Source organism: Psammomys obesus, unplaced genomic scaffold, assembly GCF_907164565.1.
Source record: "Psammomys obesus unplaced genomic scaffold, mPsaObe1.curated_primary_1811, whole genome shotgun sequence".
NCBI classification, from domain to species: domain Eukaryota; kingdom Metazoa; phylum Chordata; class Mammalia; order Rodentia; family Muridae; genus Psammomys; species Psammomys obesus.
This window is the reverse complement of record NW_026596131.1, coordinates 12,818,279-12,842,440: the sequence shown is the minus strand read 5'-3', so window position 1 is coordinate 12,842,440 and position 24,162 is coordinate 12,818,279. Positions and strand designations below refer to the sequence as shown.

General features: G+C 44.5%; 1 protein-coding gene across 4 annotated transcripts in view; it reads right to left on the bottom strand.

Annotated features, from left to right (window-relative positions):
* Tnrc6c (trinucleotide repeat containing adaptor 6C) overlaps window positions 1-24,162 on the bottom strand; it is a 114,397-nt gene that overhangs the window by 46,317 nt on the left and 43,918 nt on the right. For all 4 annotated transcript variants that reach the window (XM_055592378.1, XM_055592380.1, XM_055592381.1 and 1 more), the window contains exons 4-5: window positions 14,722-15,048; window positions 2,610-5,201 (exon numbers count right to left, since the gene is read on the bottom strand). In XM_055592378.1, coding sequence (XP_055448353.1) covers window positions 2,610-5,201; window positions 14,722-15,048 — 2,919 coding nt within the window. The remainder of the gene's footprint in view (window positions 1-2,609; window positions 5,202-14,721; window positions 15,049-24,162) is intronic.

The following is a 24,162-nucleotide window of genomic DNA, read 5'->3' as shown; positions in this document are numbered from 1 at the left end:
TAAAGGCCTCACCTGCCCTTGGGCCTCTATTCAGGTTCCTTATTGCCGTAAGGCCTTCCTTATGATGTCCAACCACTCAAGAATCTCTACCTGCTCTTCCCATTTGTCCCCTGTACACATCATGGAATGAAAGCAAAGAGCATGCAACTGTTTCTGGTAACAAGGCTACTACTGATTGTCCACTCAGTTCTTGTTCTGATTGACCAAGGACGGTGTTTTAAGGCAATAGCCTCATTTTTTTTTTTTTTTTTTAAGAAATTACAGTTGTTTACTTTTGAGGGGATGGGGAACTGTGGAGTACTAGTGGTAGTCAGAGAACAACCTGTGGGAATTGGCCCTCTCCTTCCACTATGTAGGTCTCAGCGATCAAACTCATGTCAAGGCTTAGAGGCAAGCACCTTTAGCTGCTGAGCCACCTCAAGGCCACTTAAGCAGTTTACATGTGGCAGTCAAGCAGCACTCAGCACCTACTCTAACAGCCTCTTTAAGCTTCTAGCAAGGCCACAAGTGGAAGTGACACTCTTGCACACTAGGCTTCGGCTGACTGTGAGGAAACCTTGCCTAGGTAGGAGGACCTCCTCCTGTCTTTTATGGCACACTGAAATTCAGGAAGAGCCTGTAGAGATAGAACAGTGGGTGAAGTGGCTGACATACAATCAAGAGGACTATAGTTTAGGCCTTTGTGTAAACCCAGTGCTCAGAAGCTGGAGGAGTCCATGGAGTAAGCTGTCTAGGTGGGCTACTTGAACTGTGAGCTTCAATATATAAGGTGGAAAGTGATTGAAGAAGACACCTATTATCAACCTCTGACCTCTGTAAGTAATAATGTAGATGTATACCCATCCACTCACATGTCCATATGAACATGAACACAAGCATACTATACACATACTCCAAAAAACCCCAACAAAAATTATCCCCTCTCCCAACTACAAAACAGGAAGGAAAAGCTAAAACCAGAGGAGGGCTCTACACCTGGGATCTACTGACACTCGTGGAAGAGCAGTCCTCAGGGCAGAGGAGCTTCACTAAGAAGCAGACTTTAAGCTTGATTTGAGAGTAGCATATGGCATGGCTCAGAGTGCAGCTCTAGAGTGAGGGGCTACAGACTCTGCTAACTGCACAGCATGGCACACATTTATAGCAAGGACATCAGCTCTGGGCACAGCATCCATAAGTTCAGAGCTTCCCAGAAGACCATTAAAACCACGAGGAATTACAACTGCAAGAAATTGCTGTGACAAATGAGGAAAGCTCCTGAAGAGTGGGTGGACAGACAGACTATCCTCAGTCAGCTGCTTCTAGTTCTGAAGTATTGTCTCAAGGACAGAATTTTAAGTGCATCTGATTCAGGGCCTGGCTGTCTAAGGAAGAAGAGCATGATGCAAGGAAGTCAACCTGTGAGGCAGGACCTCTGGATACTTCTTTTAGTTCCTTGCTTGTGGCTGAGTTTTCAGAACACAGCTGTGCCATGAGTTGGACAGTGCTCCCTCCCACAAACGGGAGCACTGTCACTTGGTGAGTATTCTGATGACTCACTTGGGCTGACTTCATGCTCAGAGCACAGTACTTTACGCCATGGACCAGTATTCCAGTTAGCAATCTAGAGCTCTTGCTGGCTCTCCAAAGTCCACTGCACTCTACCTGCGTCACCCACATTTTAACACGGGCTCCTGTTCTCTTACAACTACTTAAGCTGTCTGTGGCTCTGGTTGAATTATCCCAGAATCTTCTTTTCCACTTTCACAGAGCAGAAACTCCAAACATAAGTCTTAGTCTGACTTTACAATTTGTTTTTCAAATTAAATAAAAATGGCTTATGTAACGACTCATATTTTACAGGGTATAGAACTTTTAAAATTACCACTGAAGCAGCTTTGCTGCAGATTCATCATATTAAACCAGATTCTCTGGGAGTGACAGCCCATCCCATTAAGGGCCAAGGAAAGTCAGGGTTGAACCACTTGGTTTATCTAGCAATAAAGACTCTTGCAAAGGGACATGTACTAACACAAGGGGTCCCAGACTTCTCTGAAGGGGACTATGCTTCTTTCCTCCCATATATCATCAGTCATGCAAAGGTTGGATTATGCTTTGGGGCAGACCCAGACTACTTGCATAGTACAAGGCAGAAGAATGAGCTTGTACTTGATTGAGAAGGTGACCACAATCAAGTAACACTTGAACTGGGAAAAGGCCAAGGAAATGCACAGAATACCTAACAAGTGATTTAGGCAGTCAGGAAAGAATATAGCTGCATGGCAAAGGACTTCAAAGTTGCTTCTATAAAAGAATGTCAACTGCCCAAAGGTTCCATGACTGACAAGGAACCCAGACAAGCAGAGTACAACACAGTAAAATATAAGTTCAAGACAAAATTGGCCTGTGTTTGCAGGGATGATGATGAAAAGGCCGAAACTGGCTGGAAATCCTGGCATCACTGAGCACACCCGCACTTCTTTTCCTTGGGAAACTACTGGAGAATTTTGCTTTGTTTCTTCCCTTGGAAAACGGCTACACTACTTAGTCATGTTATTGGAGTGCCAGTCCACTCCACACACAGACACAGAGAACACACCAGTGGCATGACCGCAGGGGCCCCAGCATACCTGGCCCAAGCAGTGGTGACCGATTCAGCTGAGTGCCAGCCTGGTGTGAAGGTGGCGTCTCGGCCCGGTGTGTAGTGCTGCTCGAGGTGGGGGTCGTGGGGGTGGCAGGGGTTGTGGTACTGCTCTGGATGACTGGATTGTTTCTGTCCCACATGTTTACAGTTTTATTGTTGTAAGTGCTTGGGTCCCCCCAAGCTGAGGTACCATCATCGATTTCCATTTTGCGTCGGATGGAGGGTGGGGAAGGCTCCTCCCAGCCAGTCGCCTCATTGTCCTTCTGCTTGACTGGCAGTGGTCCCCCAATCCACCCTGTCCCGGTCTGCTTAACAGATGCAGCTCCGCCCCAGTTACTCACATTGTTATCTTGGGGCTTGTGAGCCCAGTTCTGCTGGGGACCAGGCTTGAGAGACTCTCCCCAGTTTGTACCTGGATTCACCTTAGCATTTGTGCCACTGCCCCAGCCACTGGTCCCACATCTCGTGGCATCATTCCAACCAGACCCTGACCTATTACCATCAGCATCCCATCCAGATCCGTTTTTCTTCCCATCCCCTAGATGCCCAAGTGCAGATGATGAATCTGCCCAATCTCCTGCTCCTGCGCTCCAGGCTGGATTTGCTCTTTGTCCATCTCCCCAGTTTTGGGATTTGGGTTTCTGAGGCTCACCCCACGTGGGTGGTTTGTCCTCCTGGTTTACGGTCCCACTCCAAGCATGGCCACTCTTGGTGGCAGCAGCATTGTTAACAGCAGTAGAGCTTATCGAGTCCCCCCAAACTCCTGGGCCACTTGGCGCTTTGTTGTTGCTGTCTCCCCAGCTTGTGTTTGCTGGCACGGCGGCAGGTGGTGAGCTGACCCACCCCGATACTGAAGAGGTATTTGTACTGTTCATGATGGACCCATCACTCTTCCCCCCTGAGTTTGAAGGCTGAGTAGCTGCACTACCCCAGGCTTCTGTCCCATTGTCATTTTTCCTTTCAGACCTAGGGGACTCTTCAAATTCCCAGGCAGTGTTTTGCTTTACAGGAGTCTGTCCCCAACCAGTATTAGACAGAACTCTTGGGTCAAGATCATTCCTTGGCAACTGGATGTGCCCTGGGTCTAGAACCCCTTTGTCTCGCCTCCTGCCCTCTCCTGTTCCTTCCCTCCCAGTGCTTCCTTCATTGTGATTGCCAGACCCATCGCTGCTTCCTTCACTTGCTGAAGTTCCAGAAGATGCGGCTTTGGCCCATGAGTTCATGTGTTCACTGCCAGGCTGCAAAGCAGGTGTCTGGCTGGCAGCACTGGGACTGTCCCACCCTGTTGACCCTTTCCCATTGATGTCACTACTGGAATGCTGGTTTGGAGGTTTCCCCCACTCCCCATTCACACCATTCGAAGAACTTCGGCTGGGGTGGCCCCACGCTCCTGAATGGATGTTGCCAATGCCACTGTTGCCACTGCCCCTTCCCCAGGCAAGGATGCCAGGACCTGTGGGAGGCCCTGAGTCCCAGGCACTCCCTCCACTCCCTTCCTTTTGCACAGCACTGCTGGATCCATTCTGTTTAGCACTTAATGCTGAGTTCACAGTGTCTCCACTCCCCTGACTGAACCCAGAATGGTTATTTCCTGTGGCAGGGTTCCCAGGGGACAGTCCCCAAACAGAACTGCCCATTCCTTCCCCACCACTCCCACTGCTTTGAGAGACTGATGATCCGTTAGCACCAGGAAGGCCTTGTAGGTGGGGCGGGATGATGGCCCCCATACCAACAGCCATGCCCCAGTTTGGCAGTCCATTAGTCTGCATTGCATTGATAGGGTTTGGTGAAGAGTTCATGGGGTTAGTGTTACTTGGTCCATCAGTGTTAAGGTTCTGAGGTTGTACGCTGAAAGACACATTCTGAGAAGCGGCTGTCTGTGCTTCTGTGCTCTCTTGGGGCAGCAAGTTTCCCCAGGCACCTAGGGTGCCCACTGGGTTCCCATTCTGGCTACCCATATTCTGACCTATGGCACTGACTGGACTGCAAATACTGGAAGGGTTGCCTGTTGCCACAGTTCCTTCATGCCCAAGTACAGGCCAGGCAGCTGGGTTGGCATTAGGATTAAGGTTGAGATTAATGCCCGAATTGGAGTTGGAAGCACCCCAACAATTTTGACTTCTCCCATCTCCAATCATGTTGTCCATTTTTCCATCTCCACCACCAACAGAGCAGTGAGCCAGGCCAGAGCTGGAGCCTACACCCCACACTCTGGCCATGCCTCCGTTCCCATTGGTTCCACCTGCCCCAAGGGCACTCTGATTAGAAGGACTTTGGACGAGCGCGCCATTGGTGCCATTATTGCCATTTGTCTTCGTGGGATGTCCTGTGAAGCTGCCTTGGGCGCTCCCTGTAGCCATGCTACTGTTCTCTGAGCCACAGTTGGAGGCAGAGTCAGTGTCTGTAGGACATTCTGAGGCAGATTCAGTCTCTGTTACTGGGATGGACGGCCACACCTCCTGATCAGTCCTGTCTATTATCACTTTATCCCAGCTGCAGTTAGCGTCACTTCTGTAAGAAGGCTGCTGTCCCCAGTGGGAATTTTCATAATGATCTGCCAATCCACTGTGACTAAGATCTGAAAAAAAATGAAATAAAACTCAAAATTAGATTCTCCTCCCATTTGCCAATGAATCAATTAAGAACTAGTTTCTGGAGGAAAACTAGCTTTTTATCTCAAGCTCTCAGTTTGAATGATGGATGCTAAGAAAAGGGGCCATGGGTATGGCTCAGTGGTAGAGCACTTGCCTAGCACAGCTAAGGTCCTGGGTTCCATCCTAGCACTATAAACAATAATAACAAACACAAAAAACCCACAAAAACAAACAAACAAAACCCAACCAACCAAACAACAAAACAAAAACTCCAAACAAATCCCTTAAAGCTCTGTATAGTTTCTTAACAGCTATATTGATGACATTATGCTAATTAGATTATATATTGGAGGTAGCAACCAAAATTCAAGAACCTTATACCTCAGTGAAATTCTTGTAATCTAATAATGGTGTGGGGCATGCAGAGATACTTATTCCAAAGTGAAGGATAAGTTATTAGACCTGGCTCCTCCCACCACCAAGAAAGAAGCACAACATTTATTAGGCTGATTTGGATTCTGGGGACAGCACATTCCTCACCTGGATGTGTTACTCTGGCCCCTATTCCAAGTGACTTGGAAAGCTGCTAGCTTTGAGTATTTCCTGTACAGGAGAAGATTTTTTTAACAGGCCCAGACTCCTGTGCAGGCTGCTCTATATTTGGACTGTATGATCTAGCAGAGCCTATAGTACCTGAAGTATCAGTGGCAGATAAGGATGCTGCCTGAAGCCTTTGGCAGGCTTCTCTATATGAATCACAGGAGACACATTTGGAATTTTGGAGCAAGGCTCTATCCTCAGCTCTAATCAACTAATCTCCCTTTGAAAGAGAGCTCTTGGCTTGCTATTAGGCCTTACTGGAAACTGAACGTTTGACAATGGGCCACTAAGTTATGCGACTAGAGCTAAGACTAGTTAAGTATTATCTGACCCACCAAGTCATAAAGTAGGATGTCCACAGCAGCAATCCATTATCAAATGGAAGTGGTAAATATGTGATCGGCCTGAGCAGGTCCTGAAGGCACAAGCTAGTTACATAAAGAAGTTGCCCAAATGCCTATAGTGCCTCCTCCTGTTACAATGTCATCTTCTGCCAAGTATGCGCCTACAGTCATGTGCTCTATGACTGGCTGACTGAGGACGAGAAGACCAGGATCTGTTTTACGGATGGCTCTGCATGTTATGCAGGGACCACTCTCAAGTGGACAGCTGCAGCATTACAGACCCTTTCTGGGAGAACTCAGAGATACCAATGAGGAAAATCTTCATAGCGGGCAGCACTTTGGGCAGTACACAGTCAGTCACATGTTTTCTTTGGAAGAAGAAATGGTCAGATGTGCAATGGAATGGTTGGATGGTAAGTCAGGGTCTTGGAAAAAGCATGACTGAAAAATTGGTGAGAAAGACATCTGGTGAAGAAGTATGTGGCTAGGCCCCTCCAAATGGGTGAAGAATGTTTTGTGTCCCTGACCCAAAGGTGACTTCAGTGGAGGAGAAGCTCAAATCAAGCAGGGAGCAAGACACATTCTGTGGAGAGTCAGCCACTTTTCCTAGCCACCCCTGTCATTACCCAATGGGCCCATCAACAATGTGGCAGGGTGGCAGAGATGGGGGTTATGCTTGACAACATGGACTTCCACTCACCTACATTGACCTGGCTACAGCTGTTGCTGAGTGCCAGATCTGTCAACAGCAGAAACCAACACAGAGCCCCAGATATAACAACATTCCCCAATGTTAGCAGCAGCAGCATCCTGGTGGCAGGTTGATTGCATTGGAACACTTCTTCGGTGGAAAGGGCAACACTTTGCTCTTACCGGAGTAGATACTTATTCTGGTTATAGATTTGCCTTTCCTGCATGTTATGCTTCTGTCAAAACAACCATCTGTGAACATACATATCCACCACCATGGTATTCCACACAGTGTTGCTTCTGAGCAAGGAATTATCTCATAGCCAGAGAAGGGTGACAGTGGACCCGTGATCATGGAATCCACTGGTCATACCATGTTCCTCACCATCCTGAAGCAGCTGACCTGATAGAAAGATGAAATGGTCTTTTGAAGACACAGTCGTAGCTGTGTCAATTAAGTGGCAGCAGCCTGAGAGCTGGGACAGCATTCTCTAGAAGGTGGTATATGCTTTGAATCAGTGTCCAATATCTGGTATAGTTATTCCCACAGCCAGGATCCAGGGGTTCAGGAATCAAGGGAGATGGTAAATGGAATAGTCCCACTCACTATCACTAGTGACTCATGAGGAAAATTTTGCTTCCTGTTCCCATGACCTTAAGTTTTGCTGGTCTAGAGGTTTTTGTTCCAGAGATCAGAGTGCTTCTGCCAGCAGCCACACAAACATGCCATTGAACTGGTAGTTCAGACTTCCCCCTGGCCCTTAAGTCAAAAGACTATAAAGGGAATAAACAGTGCTTTGAGCAGTTATTGATCCAGATTACCAAAGGGAAATTGGATTGCTTCTCCACAGCAGAGGTAAGAAAGATTATATCTGGAGATCCTTTAGGGGTGAATCTTGGTGCTACCATGTCCTGTGATTAAAATCAACAATAAACTACAACAACCTAACCCAGACAGGATAACAAAGGGTACACACACTTTGGGAGTGACAGTATGGGTTTTCTCTTTCAGGGAGAACCAAGACCTGCTGGGGTGCTTGCTGAGGGTGGAGGAAATGCAGAATGGGAAGTACAAGAAGATAGTTGTAAATAATATCTAAGGCCATGTGACCAGTTGCAGAAACAAGGATTATAATTGATGAAAGTTTTTGTCATATTTTGTTAAGAATGTGTTTGTACAGATATTTGTGTTTCCTTGACTCAATTTCTTTATTGTGTAATATAACAACTAAGAAATATCACTGGTTATCATATTTAAGTTTTGAGATATCTAAAAAATTGTCCTTCAAGGGAGTGCTACCTTTTCTAAAATTTCTAATGTGTCTGTGATTGTACAAGGGATAGTTTATTATGTTATGACCTAGTTAAATACAGAATGCATTTGTGATTGTATGTGAGGTAGCTGTATCATGTGAGACATGATTATGATTGGGTTACTGTCTTTATTTGGGATGACATGAGGTATGACATGAGGTATGACTGTGGTAAATTGACAATGGTGTGCTTGTGGTGGGCTCTTCTTGGTTATTAACATGACTGAATACGGAATTAACTAAAACCCAAGCAGGTGGGAACACCTGTGAGGGACTTTTTCTTAATTAAATAATTTGAAATGGGAGGACTCACTTGTATTTTATTTATTTATAGAGTGTTCTTCCTCCATGTGTGCCTATACACCAGAACAGGGCACCAGATGGTTTTGAGCCACCACCATGTGGTTGCTGGGAATTGAACTCAGGACCTTTGGAAGAGCAACCAGTGCTCTTAGCCATCTCTCTAGTATGGAGGACTCACTTTTAATCTCAGATCTTTGAGGTGGAAATATCCACCTTTAATCTGGTCACACCTTCTGTGGATAGCCTATATAAAGGATAGGGAAGAAGTAAACTGTTCTCTTTGCTTGCTTGTTCTCACTAGCAAGTCCATTCATTCCTTCACTGGCACTGGAGCCTACTTCTTTGGAATGCTGGTGTATACAGCAAACCAACTAAGACATCCAGCCTGGTGGACTGAACAACTACTGGAATCTTGGAGCTTCTATTGGTAGACAGCCACTGCTAGGTTCTAATAAATCTCACACAATGATTTTCATTCCTTAAGTTCTGTTCCTCTAGAGGATCTTGACTAATACACTCTGCTAATTTTAATGGAGCTAAGAAAGAGTCGAGGCCATGTGAAGAACTGTCACAATCTTTGGAAACAACACACCAGCCTTTGAAAACAGAGAGCTTTGTTGCCTGAAGAGTCATAGTTAGGAGTGGTGGGACATGCATGGAATCTCAGCATCTGGGTCCTCAGGCACTTCAGATTTTTCTGTGGAGCACAAGGACTGTCTCCTTCCTTCATTTCTTTCCTTCCTTCTTTCCCTAACCCTAACCCCTGCCCCCCTTCCCTCAGATTTCTTTATTTTTACCTATAGAGACATTTTGCCAGCATGTATATATGTGTACCACATGTGTGCATGGTGCCTATGGAAGGTGTCTGATCTCTAAAACTGGAATTGTGGATGGCTGGAAGCTGCAAGAACAAAGTGTTCTTAAGCACTGAGCCATCTCTCCAGCCCACAGGGAGTTTCAATGGCTAAAATAATACCTGTCCGATGTATATCATGGCTGAGAGTTGATAAGTGAGAATCTTGTTTCCAATATCACACACTTAACAGTACTCTGAAGAATTTCCATACATGCCAACTTAAGTGAATCTCACAAACAAACCCTATACATTTTGAACATAAAGAAGGTGAGGGAGGTGGGGTGACTAGCTGAAGTCTGGAACCCTTAAGTAATAAGGGACTAAAGAACCAAAACATGGTTTATATAGGAGTCTATATAAAAATCTAAGCACCATAACTGTCTTAAGTGATTAAATCAAAAAGGATTAAATAACAGCAGGAAGGGAAAAGCTTTCCTCTTGACTCTTAAATATCCAAATGTTGTCATGTGAGAATAGAACTTTCTAGGTGAAGTTGTTACTACAGACTCCCCACCCCCCAAAGCTACAGTGGGCAAAGTGTGATCATGTTATATCAGTCAGAGAGGAAAGTGGGACAGTGTGCTGAATGCTTTAACTGGCATTCACACTGACAGTAAAGGCATTTGTTCTTTATCACCACGAGTCTCTTCACTGAAATTACAAAATAATAAATCACAAATTGTAGAGAGCAGTCCCTGGTGGCTTCAACAGCTGACTATGTCTGTTCCTGAATATTTACTAAGAGCACAGATTCCTTGCTAACTGGTTTTCGGGGTCAGGGTACATATTATAGTGGTCTGCAGCTCTTGAGAGCCTCCCTATCTACATGAATCTAAGGGAGGAAATACTTTCTATTCTAAATTCCATCGATGGAGGGGCAGAATCTCTTACATCTCATCTGCTGGCTGCTACAAGCCCAGGTAATCAATAATTTGGAACCAAGCAAAGATGTGCTGTAAACAATAACCTGTATAAAAGAATAATCTTTCCCTTGGTTTCTGTGCAAGTGATGACTTCTCAAGGCTGAGAAGATGAAGATACAGTAAGGAAATGACGTAGGGAGGGTGCGCCTGCCTGGACCCCTGGTAGCAGGATAGGGAGCTGCCACATACACTGCTGGGGAGAAGCAGCTACTGCAGGCTCAGGGTCTGCTCTGTCTCTCTTTAGGGCTGAGGAAATACCTGCCCACCTCCCAGGAGCTGCAGCCTCTGGCATCTGGGCTCTTGATTGAAACATGTCAGCCAGCTCTTGGGCAGTTGCAAGCTTGCTCCCAGCCAGCCTGGCTCAAGCTACCCCTAGGCACCAACCGTGCCAGAGTGTGGAGTAGACCTGAAGACACTTTTGTCACCTTGAGTAGTGGCCTATCCATCCCTTTCCAGTGGAAGTGGAGGCATCCATGGACAGGTCCTTTAAGCTTTGATAATCTAATCATAGCTGACACTAAACTATCTTCCCTTTTAAATTCTCAATTGTGAAGAACATTTTACTTCAAGACCCAGTGACAAGCACCAGAGCCACAGCCCTCTTTCTATTTTTTTGAAAGCTAGCCAAAAGAATAATGGCATGTTACCTACTGTCTGAATTCAAATAAGCTGGTATCCCCAACCACCTTGTTTTACATTCCCCCTAGCTCTCCTTTTTTCAACCCCTCAGCACCTGTAGACCAGCACTGTAATTAATATTATATGCACAGTCCATATGTAAACTGGCATGAGCTCAACTTCTTACTTTCCTGCCTTAACCCAAAAAGTGTGTGAGAAGCACATACTAGTCAGAGCTTCTGTTCTTAAATGTACAAAGTAGACATGACTACAATACACTGCTCTGTCTAAAGGCAGAAGGAACATGTTTAAAAATTTTTTTAAAGAAAAAGTTGTAGTAGAGCATGTGGTGACACACGCCTTTAATCCTAGCACTTGGGAGGCAGAAGCAGGCGGATCTCTGAGTTCAAAGCCAGCCTGGTCTACAGAGTGAGCTCCAGGACATCCAGAACTACACAAAGAAACCCTCTCTTAAAAAAAAAAAAAAAAAAAAAGAAAGAAAAAGAAAAAAAAAAGAAAGAAACAGAAAAGAAAAAGAAAAAAAGTTCCCAAGTGCTTCAAGCTGGAATTATCCTGAATCCTTGCAAAACCAGAGTCTGTAGAGAAAACATGACAGAGTGTGCTTCTTTAGAAACACAGCACTGTGTGAGCCCACCCTGCCCAGGTCAGCGCTACGGTCCATGTCTTCAGTTTTGCCAGCCTTCTCTGTGCCAATGGCTCTGGCTAAGGCTGAGGTCTACCCTCAGGTGCTTCCTGAGCCCTGTGAGAGTGTTTCTAGGCTCCTGTCACTTGTCATTGGGCACACTTATTTGAGAGCCCAATTTCCATGAGGGAAGACACCTACAAATTATATGTAAACTGCAGGCAAAGAATTAATAAGCTTTGATGCTTAAAAACAGAACTTTGAATTGGTAGATTATTATAAAAGTGTACTTCTGCTCTAAACCTAAGTTTCATTGCCACCTCATATTACTTAGCATTACAAATATCCAGAGGTAATAACAACAACAACAACAACACTAATAATGCTTACTACTTTTTAAGACTGGGTTCTATCTACTATGTAGCCCTGACTGAAACTTGTTATGTAGATCAGGCTGGCCTCAAACTCAGAGAGATCCACCTGCCTCTAACTCTAACAGAGTGCTGGGATTAAAATCATGCACTATCACACTTGGCCAGAACTTATTTTTGCATGTTAGTATCAGAAATCTTGGTCATCCTACAAAATGGGATAAATGTTGACACCAGTAAGCTTCATGTAACAATGCAAAATATATACTGTCTCAACACAGGGGGATGATGGAACCTGGAATCTGGAAGGAAAAATATATTTTACTGTTCTCCAGAAACCTGCTGCCTAGCAAGCATATAACTGGTCCTCAGCCATGAGCTGTCCAAGCCAGGGCATGTAGGTCAATGGAAGAGTGCTTACTTAGTATCCACAAGGTGGTGGGTTCCATTTCTAGCACTGAAGTAAAAACAACAAATAAGCACAGCCAGGCTGTCTGAGAGCATCACGAAACAGGGCTGAGGTCGTACCTGCTTCACAGAGGCCATGATCAGATGCTTTTGCATCTGATCCATAATCACTTGCCTGTTGGTTCTAGCGCTGTGGAACAGAAGGCACCCACTGAGCAGGAGCCTGCAGGAAACATTCCCACACTGAAGCAGCTAGCCTACTGAGCCCTTCAAATGCTGACAAATCCTGCCATTGGTCCTCACCAGAGCCTTCACCTATTCACATGCCTGCCTCTGCCTCCCTGAGTGCTGGGATTACAGGAGCCTCCTCTCTTCTAATCAAAGCTTTAACATCTTGTTCCCTGTTGGGCTAACAATAGTTGTACTATTTATTGGGTGCTTTTTACCATTTGCTGATCTAAATGCTAAGTACTAATTCTTCAGTCCTCTCCAGACTCAGAAACCACCACAGGCAACTTGTGAGTTGTGAGCTTGAGGACAGCCTGGTCTACAAAGCAAGTCCAGGACAGCCAAGGCTACACAGAGAAATCATGTCTCCAAAAAAAGAAGTGTGTGTGGGTTGGGGGTGGGGTAGACAGAGAGATGGCTCAGAGGTTAAGAGCACTGGTTGCTCTTCCAAAGGTCCTGAGTTCAATTCCCAGCAACCACATGGTGGCTCACACCCACCTATAATGAGATTTGGTGCCCTCTTCTGGTGTGCATGCAGGCAGAACACTGTACACATAATAAATAAGTAAGTCTTAAAAAAAAAAAAAAAGAAGTGGGGAGGCAGAAAGAGGAGGAGAGAAAACAAGAAAAATTAAAATTAAGTTTTGATGTAAGCAGAAAATTTATTATCCCTGTGGAATACACTGCAATGTACTAACAGAATCTAACCTATGTCTGGTTTTAGTATATCATTTGAACCATGAAGAGACGCACCTACATACTCAACTCTAGGACAGCCGACATTCTAAGTCACAACTTGTTACATTCAAGTCACAGATGTGAGAAAGTACGACTGCACTGTGAGACAGAGGTGTCGCTAAGACTGAGAGTTAAAAAAACTGCTTCATAACTGCTTCAAAGATGGATATATATTTTTACTAGACACCTCGGTCTCAGTAGCCCTTCTGTACAATTGTCTTTCACATTTGCTGAATGGCTGTTACAGGCACAGTGATGCAGAATCTACCAAAGGAAGAAGGAACCTTTCCACCCGACAGGAGTTCCAAATGGAGTCATGGCAGCTATGGTCTGGAAGGTGAGTCTGGCCTGGCTCTGCCACAGCCACTTGCCTAAAATTCTTATGATTATTCTACAACACTGTGTCATTCTAGCAGTGCCCACCACAGCCAACTCAACCTCTGTGGAATAGTGTTTTAGTTAGAAAGGAAGGGGAAGGGAACAAATTCTGGAGACTTGAGTGATGGCAGACCAGACCTCTCCTTTTAAATGAGGAGTGAAGCACTAGTTGGTGGCATAACCAGTACTGCTGGATTTTGACCCACAGTCATTCTACTAAGTCAGTCATAAAGCAGCTAGTTCTGACACTCCATAGGCTACTCTCAACTTAGCTGAGAGGTGAGACTCCAATAAACTCATCACGGAAAGATGCAAGTCACACGCACAGCAGTGCGCTGCAGGCTAGAACATCCCAGCTCCAAAGGGAGTGACAGAGACGGGCACAAAAACTCTTGAATAGAGAGAAAAATTAAGTTTTGATATAAGCAGAAACGGTGGAATGGTAGCCCTTCCCATGGCCCTCTAGGGGAAAACTAAGCACAACCACCGCTCTGAGATGGCCAGGACAGAAAGCAAGCCATGGAGAGGACAGTGAGGACCAAACATAGCTACGGTGGCAGAAAAACTGAGTTTACACATTAGCAATATGGCAAGTATCTGGGGGGAGGGGTAATGCTGAGTCAGGGAGGTGATAAAAGATCTAGTTGGCAGCACTGCCAGGCACTGCTGGAAAAAAGAGACAGTATAAAATAGATGTGTTTGTTGGTGAGCCAAGAACAAATTTCTCATTTATACTCATTATATAGACTGATTTGAACTTCCAGATTTTTTTTTAATCCACAAAGTGAGTTACATTCTATACAATGTGTGTGTGTTGTATGGTGACCAGGCAAGTATGTAGATATGCTCGCCAGCATGTGTGAGTTTTTATTTTTGAGACGGGTCTCACTATGGTGCACAGGCTAGCATCAAGTTCTAGGACACAAGAGGTCCTCTTACCTCAGCCTGAGTAACGGGGACCATAAGCACATGGGAAAAAAGCCTCAGGACTGGGGGAGCAGTGCAATAGCCAAGCACCTTACTAGCAAGTACAAGGCCCTGGCCCTAACCCTAACACCAAAGAAAAAAGTTCCATTCTCCATGGTTCTTACCTGGTTGGAGTTTGCTGGGATGTTGCTGTGCCCCAGCTCCAGGGAGGGGAGGAGGGCTGGCCCCTGTAGGTCCAGCAGCCTGTGCTGGGCTTACACTGGCCAGCGTCCCTGTGGGCAATGGCTGGCCTCTCTTTAACAGCTGCTTCTGTTCTTGCTGGCGAAATCGTGGAGGCACCTCCCGAGGCAGGTAACGGGACGCAGCTGGCTGCTGGCCACAAGCAGATGCACGTTTGCCATTGCTGCTGCTAGAGATAGTGCTGGTGGAAGTACTGGTACTGGTACCGGCAGGTTGAGGCTGGCTTGAACAGGTCTTAGTAAGTTCTGGCACTGAAAAGACCCAAAGGAAAAAATGATCCAAAGCTTCAGTAACTAACATCTTAAAACTCCAAACTAACACAGCCCCCGAGGAGGCACTGCTCTTGTTTAGTGCATATGTCATCGAGCACCCAAGTGTGAACGTAAGTGTGAGCATCCACGTGACTGCTGACGGTGACAATACAGTCCTCTGCATCCTGGGTTATAGCAATGATGGAGTGAGCACTATGATACCTTCAACATTTCGGGGCCCTGCCACAGACGAATGGATAAGGATGCAGGTAGCCTACTCTACCAACACTAACAAGTGTGAAAATGCAAAAGACAATTTGTGTCAGGTTCAAGAGATCTGACCCTCACTACTCAGATCCACCTTCATCTTGACTGTGAATCACTATCCAAAATATCCAGAGGCAAAGTTTCTACCTAGTTAATTTGTAAATGCTTTTCCTTTTGCAGCTGAATAAAAGCTTTGCACCAACAAGTTAAGAAACAATTCCAGGTATCTTATTCTTATGTGCTGAAGTGTTCTGCCTATATGTGCAGCATTTGTATGCCTGGGAGGTATCCATGGAGGCCAGAAGAGGGTACCAGATCACCTGGAACTAGAGTTACAGATGGTTGTGTGCTGCTGTGTGGGTGCTGAGAGTAGAACCTGGGTCCTTTGGAAGAGAAGCAATGTGCTTGACTTCGGACACATCTCTCCAGCCATTTCAGGTATCTCTCTCAGGTACAAGCAAGCCCTCCTGAGTCACAATTACTGTAAGACAACATCAGGCTCTGTAAGCTACCTCTCCTTTTTGTTAGCAGCTCTAGTCAGCCTGAGGTTTGGTCTTCCAGCAGACTCCTTTTTATTTTTTTGTTTTGTTTTTTGAGACAGGGTTTCTCTGTGTAGCCTTGGCTGTTCTGGACTCACTTCGTAGACCAGGCTGGCCTGGAAGAACTCACAGTGATCCACCTGCCTCTGCCTTCCTGAGTGCTGGGATTACAGGTGTGTGCCACCACGCCCGGCTCCAGCATGGATTCCATTGTCTACTTGGTAACCAGTACATTGTCTGTGCCCTCAGGACTTTTCTATCTTTCTGTCACCTGTGCTTATCAAGTAAACCACTGAATGAATCCTCTCTCTATAGGGTTCAGACTAAGACTCTCAGTGTGCCTTTGTAGGGCAATGCCCTGCCCTCAGTGCTTCCCACTAACCCTCTGTTACTGCATCAACAACCCATCCAAAGGCCTTTGATGTCAGCACCTCTACTGTATTACCAGCCTGCCTTAGCTTCTCATTCCCACAAGATAAATCTGACTTTACCCTGCAGACAAAAATAAAAGCAACTAGGCAAAACACGACCAACACACTGTTCTTTGTGCTACACGTTAACTCTCATTTAAGAATAAGACTGTGTAGTCTCTCATTGTGTGACGCATTTCTCGAATGCGGACATCACACAGAAGTGCTGTTTGTTTACTTTTTCTTCTTTTTTCTTAGTGGCATGTGTGCACTTGGTGGGTCTCAGGATCAGTGGCTGGGAAAGAAGAAAGACCGATGGTACTTTCGTGTGCCATGAATTTTCTACCCATGACTCTCCAGAGCAGAAACAAAGACGTACAGATTGGGTATTAGATTAACCTGTTTTATAGAGGTTTACATATTTTCTAGGTTTAATAGAACAGATACCAATCTTTCAAAAGGAAAGAGTTTAAAAGCCACAGAGATGGCTAAGCCAACAACAACACAGCCCCCGGATCAGAGCCAGAAGCCATGTATTTAACTACAGGCCCAGAGCTCTCCTACTATATCACTCCTGTTCTTTTTTTTTTTTTTTTTTAAAGATTTATTATTTATACAACATTCTGCCTGCACACCAGATCTTACTATAGATGGTTATGAGCTACCATGTGGTTGCTGGGAATTGAACTCAGGACCTCTGGAAGAGCAGCCAGTGCTCTTAACTTCTGAGCCATCTCTCCAGCCCCCACCACTCCTGTTCTTATAAAAGACAAGGGGCAGGAACTAGACAAAAGGACAAATTCAAAGCCATTTTGTTGTTGTTGTTGTTAAATCCATTACAAAAAGAGGAATTCACACTAAGCAAGCAAATGCTGCAAGTCTGTCACTTTTATTTTCAGTCTAAGCCACCAAAATCTAAGACATGAATACAGAACATTCAGTTCTGCCATGTTGCTTGTCTGATGATATCCAGGAAGGGTCCCTTTCCCCTTGATAACTGCTACCAGGACAGAATAAAGATTGGCAGAAACTCAAAGAACACTTTCCACAGCTTTAAAGGATGGGAAAAAGAAAGAAAAGAATGCATGACAGAGGCCAGTTAAATAGTTATCATCCAGGCCTTTACAGGAGAAATTTGCTGTTTACAGGAACAGAAACTATTTGTTATTATTATACTACTGGACACATAAGACCTCCAGAAAAGGACTGTAGCCATACATCCCCATGTCTCCTGCCCAAATTACTTCAAAGCATACAAATGATTTTGAATAAACATAAACACCCCTCCCCAGTGTACTTTGCTGTGAAGATGTTGTTCATTGTCACAGAATGAAAGGGGCAGTGATGTTTTAATAGAGAAAGTCACAGGAAATACCACATTAAGTGGTATTTCTCTATCCCAGTAGTGAGTTCCAGGCTCAAGAGAGCCACACTCACCAGGCCGGTCAGGAGGAGCATCCCATCTCTTACTGTTCTTTGGGTCTTTCACACTAATGGACTCCAAATTTTTGTTCTCAATCATGTTCTGGGCTATTCAAGAGTGGGCACCTTCTCTCACAGCCTCCTCTCTGAGGCAAACACAACCAGTGCTGCCTTCAGCCCCGAGTTCAGGCTTTATCTTCAGCTGTCAGCTACATAGGGACACTTGGAAGTCATTTCCCTTCTAAAGGAAGATAGCCAAGAGTGGAGCAACAAGTCCCTGGGGACGAGCTGAGTGTCTCTTTCTGTAGGAGAGCACTGAAGTACAACCTATCATTTCTTTCCCAACTAAAGCAACAATCGTAATAATCATAACCACACAAGGCTACTGAATGGTAAATGTACTAGCTGAGATGTGCTGTGAGTATAAGACAGAGACTATCATCAAGACCAAGTGTGCTGACATGAGCCTAAAGTGAAGGCAATCAAAGTAATCTCAGGTATATAGCAAGTTTAAGGCTGGCCCAAACTACATGAGACCATGACTCAATCAAAACAAAATACAAAGCCCAGATTGGCTTCACATTCCCAGGTGATCCTTTGCTTCAGCCACCTATATAGCTATAGGTGTATGTCATCGTTGTGGGCTAAATTGAATTTCTTCTCTCTTTTCTTCCGCCTTCTCTTTTCTCTCCTCTTCTTCTCTCCCTCCTGAGGATCAAAACCGGGGCCTCACACACATTCAGCATGCACTCCATTACTGAGGTACACTCTCGGCCTTTGCATTATGTTTCCGTCGGACAGTACTGATCCAGAAAATGGAAACATGCTCCTTAGAAAGAGAAGTCTGAGCAGGTTTCTCAGAAATATATTACACATAAGAATTTGTTTTCTTAGAGGCTGTTTCAGGTGACAGATTCCACTTACAACTCTGTACTCCACACTGATGGAGTACAGAGCATATTGTCTCCCAAATGGAAAAATATCATTTAGTATATATTACGCTAACTAAAAGTCTGGGGGTCCTGGAGAGTAATGTGAACATGCTGAGTTCTTGATCAGCATATTTATTTTCTAGCTGCCTGAAGTGTTAACACCTTGGGATGGTCATCTGGGACCCAAAGAAAGAAGAGATGACTGGACAAGGAAGATAGTGAGGTAGGCAGCCAACAATCCTGAGCAGGGTGTACTACTCCTGGGCTTCTTTACATGATGTACTGATGAAGTGTCTGATTTAAGCCAGTTTGTTTTGGTTCCCTGTTTTTTAGAGATCTAAAGTTCTGCCTCTATTCCTGCTCCAAGACACAGGGTGTCAAGACAATACTGCCATCCTTTTCTTCAGACAAACATATTTAAGGCCACATTACAAAAGAACAGTTGATATATAAAAAGCTTTCAGCAAGCTAAAAATTTTAGTTTCACATTTTCTAAAGTGAGGGTGACACCTGCTGGCATAAGAAAGCAACAATCTCTGAAGCGTTCCAGAAGTAATTTTGTTTTCTTCGGCAGTTGATCCAGCAACATTTGAGTCCACAGGGTTGAGTCCTCCACAGACCAGGCTGCAGAAGATCAGGTGTCACTTGGGAAACCTTTCCAAACGTTCAGTCTCAGCATCTCTATCTAAGAGCCCAAGGACAAGAACTGTGCCTCTTCCTTCCAGTCACAACTGTGCTCTTTTGCTCCCTGGCCTTCATGTGGTGCCAGCATCCTCTCTGCTGGGCTGTTGTAACCTATTTAGAGTCTGGCCTTCAGCCTGGCTTCCAGCTCCCTGGTGCTGCTATGGTGTCAGAGACAGGATGGTACCTGCTGCCTACCCATTCCTTCCTACATTCCACTGCTACAGAGTTTTCAATGTAGCGTGCATGGTCAAACTACTGCCACTGGTTAAGACATACTCAAATCACCTCTCCTGTGTCTTTCTTTGCCTTGTGGTCTTCTGAGGAAGGTGTTCATTTGCTCAACAGACATATGAATCTATTTATCCAACTGTTGTCCTAGGGCTGCAGGGCAGATGGCAGCTAGAGGCCATGTGTGTGATCCAGTGGGCATGAGAAGCAATATTTGGAGTTATACTCTGTCCCAGTGCATTAACAGTTACTCTGAAATGGTATTAAAATTAAATTGCTATTCTTAATAATAGTGCCCTAGATAACATTAACACTAAATGTAAAGTTATTTTAATAATGGTTACTAACAATAGCAATTATTTCATTCAAAAGAAGATAAGGTTGGAAACTATGTTATGTTAAAGCCGAGTGAGCTTTAGTACAGCATTAAAACCTACTGGCCTTTCCGAACTCTTATCTATGTCAGTTTCCACTAAGGCACATACTGGGCAGACAAGCAAGGAAGCAGAAAGCTTTCCAGTGCCTGCAGTGCTCTCCTGCCCCTCCTTCTCACACAGCTGCATTCTCTGGGACAGAGAGAGCTTCCTCCATCTCAGAAAGGGGCTTAAGTATACCTGGGTCTCGGTTCTTCCAGGACATGGATATGCTGAATACACCTTCGACAGAACAGTGTGATGCATTATTTTTAACAAACTGGTGGATTGTGAAAAGAGCTAAAATCTTTGTCTATTTTTAGCAAACATAGAATTGCGCAATCTGCCAGAAGAGGGGGCCCGTGTCAAATCACTGAAAACATTGAGTGAAGCTGGTGAGGGAGAAAGGAAGGCCCCATTGCAGCAGGCCAGGACCTTGTGGCCTTGATCACATGCTCTCCTCTGCCAGCTCCTCAGGTGCTGCGCCAACCTTCTGTTTGATTCTAGAAAATGTTGTACCACCCAGCCTTAAGCCCAGCAAAGCCTGTTCCCTCTGTGGAGGGTCCTAACTTCTCTCCCCTCTCTCATCCAGGCTTATTAAGTTCTAGTCACCTTTCAGCTCTCAGTTCAGGACTTCCCACGGATTCCTTCCATAACTCCCTGCCTACTTCAGTTTCCCTTGCCCTCTGCCCTCTGTTCTCATCCAACCATGTTACTGTCTTGCCCAACAGCCACTGCAGTTACCAAAGACACATGGAGTTGTCTACATGGTTGCAATCTACATCCATCCTCCATCAGACACTGGGGCCTATAAGGAAAAATTGTTTTCTTTCCTCTCTGAGACAGGGTCCTCCATGTAGCCTTGGCTGTCCCAAAACTCATTATGTGGACCAGGCTGGCCCAGCACTACAGAGATCTACTTGCCTCTGCCTCCCAAGCTGGGATTAAATGTGTGAGCCACTATGTCCCACTCTCTCATTTATTTTTAAAAGCAGATAATCTTCTAGCCCTTAAAGGGACAGAAATACTTAAAGATGACTAACTGTAAATCTTTTAGGTAGAAAATACGACTTAAGTAGATCACATCATCCAGAAATTTTATTGCATTTACTTCCTTATGTATTCAACTTTCTAGTAAACTATTTATGAGAACAAGAAACTTACCTAGAGCATCTTTCCAATAGGTCTTTATCAACCTTTTAAGTTAGCGAATGAGCTAACTAGTAAATTCCAGTAGCAGAATGTGACTAATGCAAGCTTGTACTGTGCAAGAATGTCATCATCTTTCAACGTTACCAAGTAACTACAAGTCCAGAAAGAGGACAGTGACAGAGACATCAGGCAAACAGGAGACAGTACTAACCCTTTCTGTGCAGCGCAAGCAGACAGCTGAGAATCACAAGTAAGTGAAGACAGGCAGCTGACACTACTCAAAGACGATGCACAGTCGACAAGTAAGGTATGAAAATAATGTGCAACACCGTCCTGCAGAGTTGGATGTTAACCTGACACAGCTGAAGTCATCTAGAAGAGGGAGTCTCAATTAAGAAAACGCCCCCATAAGATCAGGCTGTAGGCAAGAGTATAGGGCACGGTACTTTTTTGTTTATTTGTTTTTGTTTTCAAGACAGGGTTTCTCTGTGTAGCCTTGGCTGTCCTAGATTCACTCTGTAGACCAGGCTGGCCTTAAACTCACAGAGATCCACCTGCCTCTGTCTCTGAAAGTGCTGGGATTACAGACTTGTGCCATGACACCTGGCTTAGGGCATGATTTTAATTAGTGATTGTTGGGAGTAAGGGAGGAGGAGGTAGCCCACTGTGGGTGGAGTCATTCCTGGGCTAGTGATCTGGGGTTCTTTAAGAAAGCAGGCTGAGCAAGTCATAAGGCGCAAGCCAGTAAGCAGCACCCCTCCATGGCCTCTGCATCAGCTCCTGCTCTGTTTGAGTGACTGTTCTGACTTCCTTCGATGATGAACAGTGCTGTGGAAGTATAAGCCAAATAAACTCTTTTCTCCCTTCTTTTTTTGGTCATGGTGTTTCATCAAGGCAATAGAAACCCTAAGTAAGACAAACACCACTAATTATTAGGAACCATAACAAGGCCTAAACCATGTGCTGGTGCAACGTGGAATTATGAAACAGTACAATCACTTTGAAAAACAGTTTGCAGCCTCTTGAAAAAAAAAAGGTATAATATTCTCTTTCATGTATTTACTCAAGAAAGTACAGTTATACCATTCCAAGACCTGGACGTGAATGTTCCTAAAAGCTGAAGAACAGAAACAACTCAAATGCGCAGGAGCAGGTGAATGGTATGCAGACTCTTGGTATGCCTTGCACAATGAAACCCTAACCAGCAAGAAGGAATGAACCAGCAACACATGAACGAATCCCCAAGTATTCTCCTGAACTGAGTAAAATGGCATATGATTCCACTGATTATATATTATCCAGGGAAGTTAATTCTATGGCAGAAGCAGGCCAGTGTTTGCTCAGGGCAGGTGGCCAAGAAGGAGACAAGAAGGAATGGGAGTGAAGGGGAACAGAGAAACTGTTAGGGATTGCCTGGTGTCATTTTGATAGTAGTGATAGTTTCACAGGGGCACAAATTCTAACATGTAGCAAACTGCAATTTACTGCATTTCAATTATAACTTATAAAGCTATTAGACACACACACATACACACAAAAAGGACAAATGGGGCTTTCAAATTATCAGATTCTTTCTCAGAAAGCAGACTTCCAGCTCCCTTTTAGAATTAAGAACTATAATTTCCTAATCTCAGAAACTGCCTTTGTGGTTAAAGTTTCAGTGACCAGTCAGACCAAACAGAGAGATGTCCTGAGCAGATACTGTACAGGGACCTGGAATAAGTGCCACTTGCTGGACCTATGGCCATGATTTTGTTTAAAATTTAGAATAGGAACTTACATATCCATGTACCTGCCTAGAGTTTGGGTTTTAGCAGTATGTTTTTATGTTTTAAAACAGCCTATGTATTTAAAGACACCTTAAGTCTTAACACACTTCCCTTAGTTACTATGGCGAAAGTCAACACATTTATTATCTCTGCCCCCCAGGTTGAAGAGAATTTAAAAATTCCCTTAAACAGAGAACAACAGAGAGAAATCCAACAATCAAAATCCTAAAAGATGTTCCGCCTAAAGGGTCCTTCACGTAATCTTGTAGGAGTTTCAGTCTTGTTGGAAAACCATAAAGTTTCAACAGCCTAAGTTCCTTCCACCAGCGAGAAGTTACACAGCCTGTCTCCAGGTGCTGTGTGGTAGCAGAAACAGCATACAACTGACAATGGAGACCAGTGTTCTAATTCTGCCACTACCTAGTTGTCGAGCTTGCATAAACCACTTATCTCCTTAGGATGGCATTGCCTCACTCAACACTGGAAAATCCTGACAGAGCCTTCTACTCCAAGATTTTATTAATCTTGCAACAGGCAAACAAAGTGTCACACCATAAAGCACTTTGCTGAGGCCACTGAACAGTCTTTTAGCTTTTAGCCTTTATAAGACGCACCCTCAAAATGTGTGGTGCAGTCAGAAGCAAACGAGTGTATGTCTGAAATTTTTGGCACTTTTATTTACTATCAAACTCAGGGAAACAGATCTGATATTTATCAATACTAGTTGTTGATTATTGTATTCAGAGGATTCATACAGCCCTGGCTACCCTAGTTACATAGAGGTGCCACCTACTCAGTGAATGTGGAATGGAATTCTCATTACTATTCATCTCTATACCATAATGTTAGGACAACACTCATATTCCGAGCATTCTTCATTCATGTTGATAAAAAGCTTTTGTGTTTTGGGTGAGGTGCATGTAACCTGTGACTCTGAAACCTAACTCCCACCCCATGCACTGAGAGGATATGGTTTTGGAAGGTTTACAGTGACTTTAATAAAGCCCTGACAAGGCTTTCTGAGAAGTAGCTATTACAATATGAACATGTCAGTCCCACACTCACTACTAAGATCCTAACTCAGTAATCTCATCAAAGGAGCCATAACTGAAATACAGAGTACTTGTGTTCATAGATGATCTGACTAACTTTGAGCTTTTTAATAGGAAAACTTACTTACTTATTTCATGAACATAAAAAAATTAAGCTAGGGGGCTGGAGAGACGGCTCAGAGGTTAATAGCACTGGCTGTTCTTCCAAAGGTCATGAGTTCAATTCCCAGCAACCACACAGTGGCT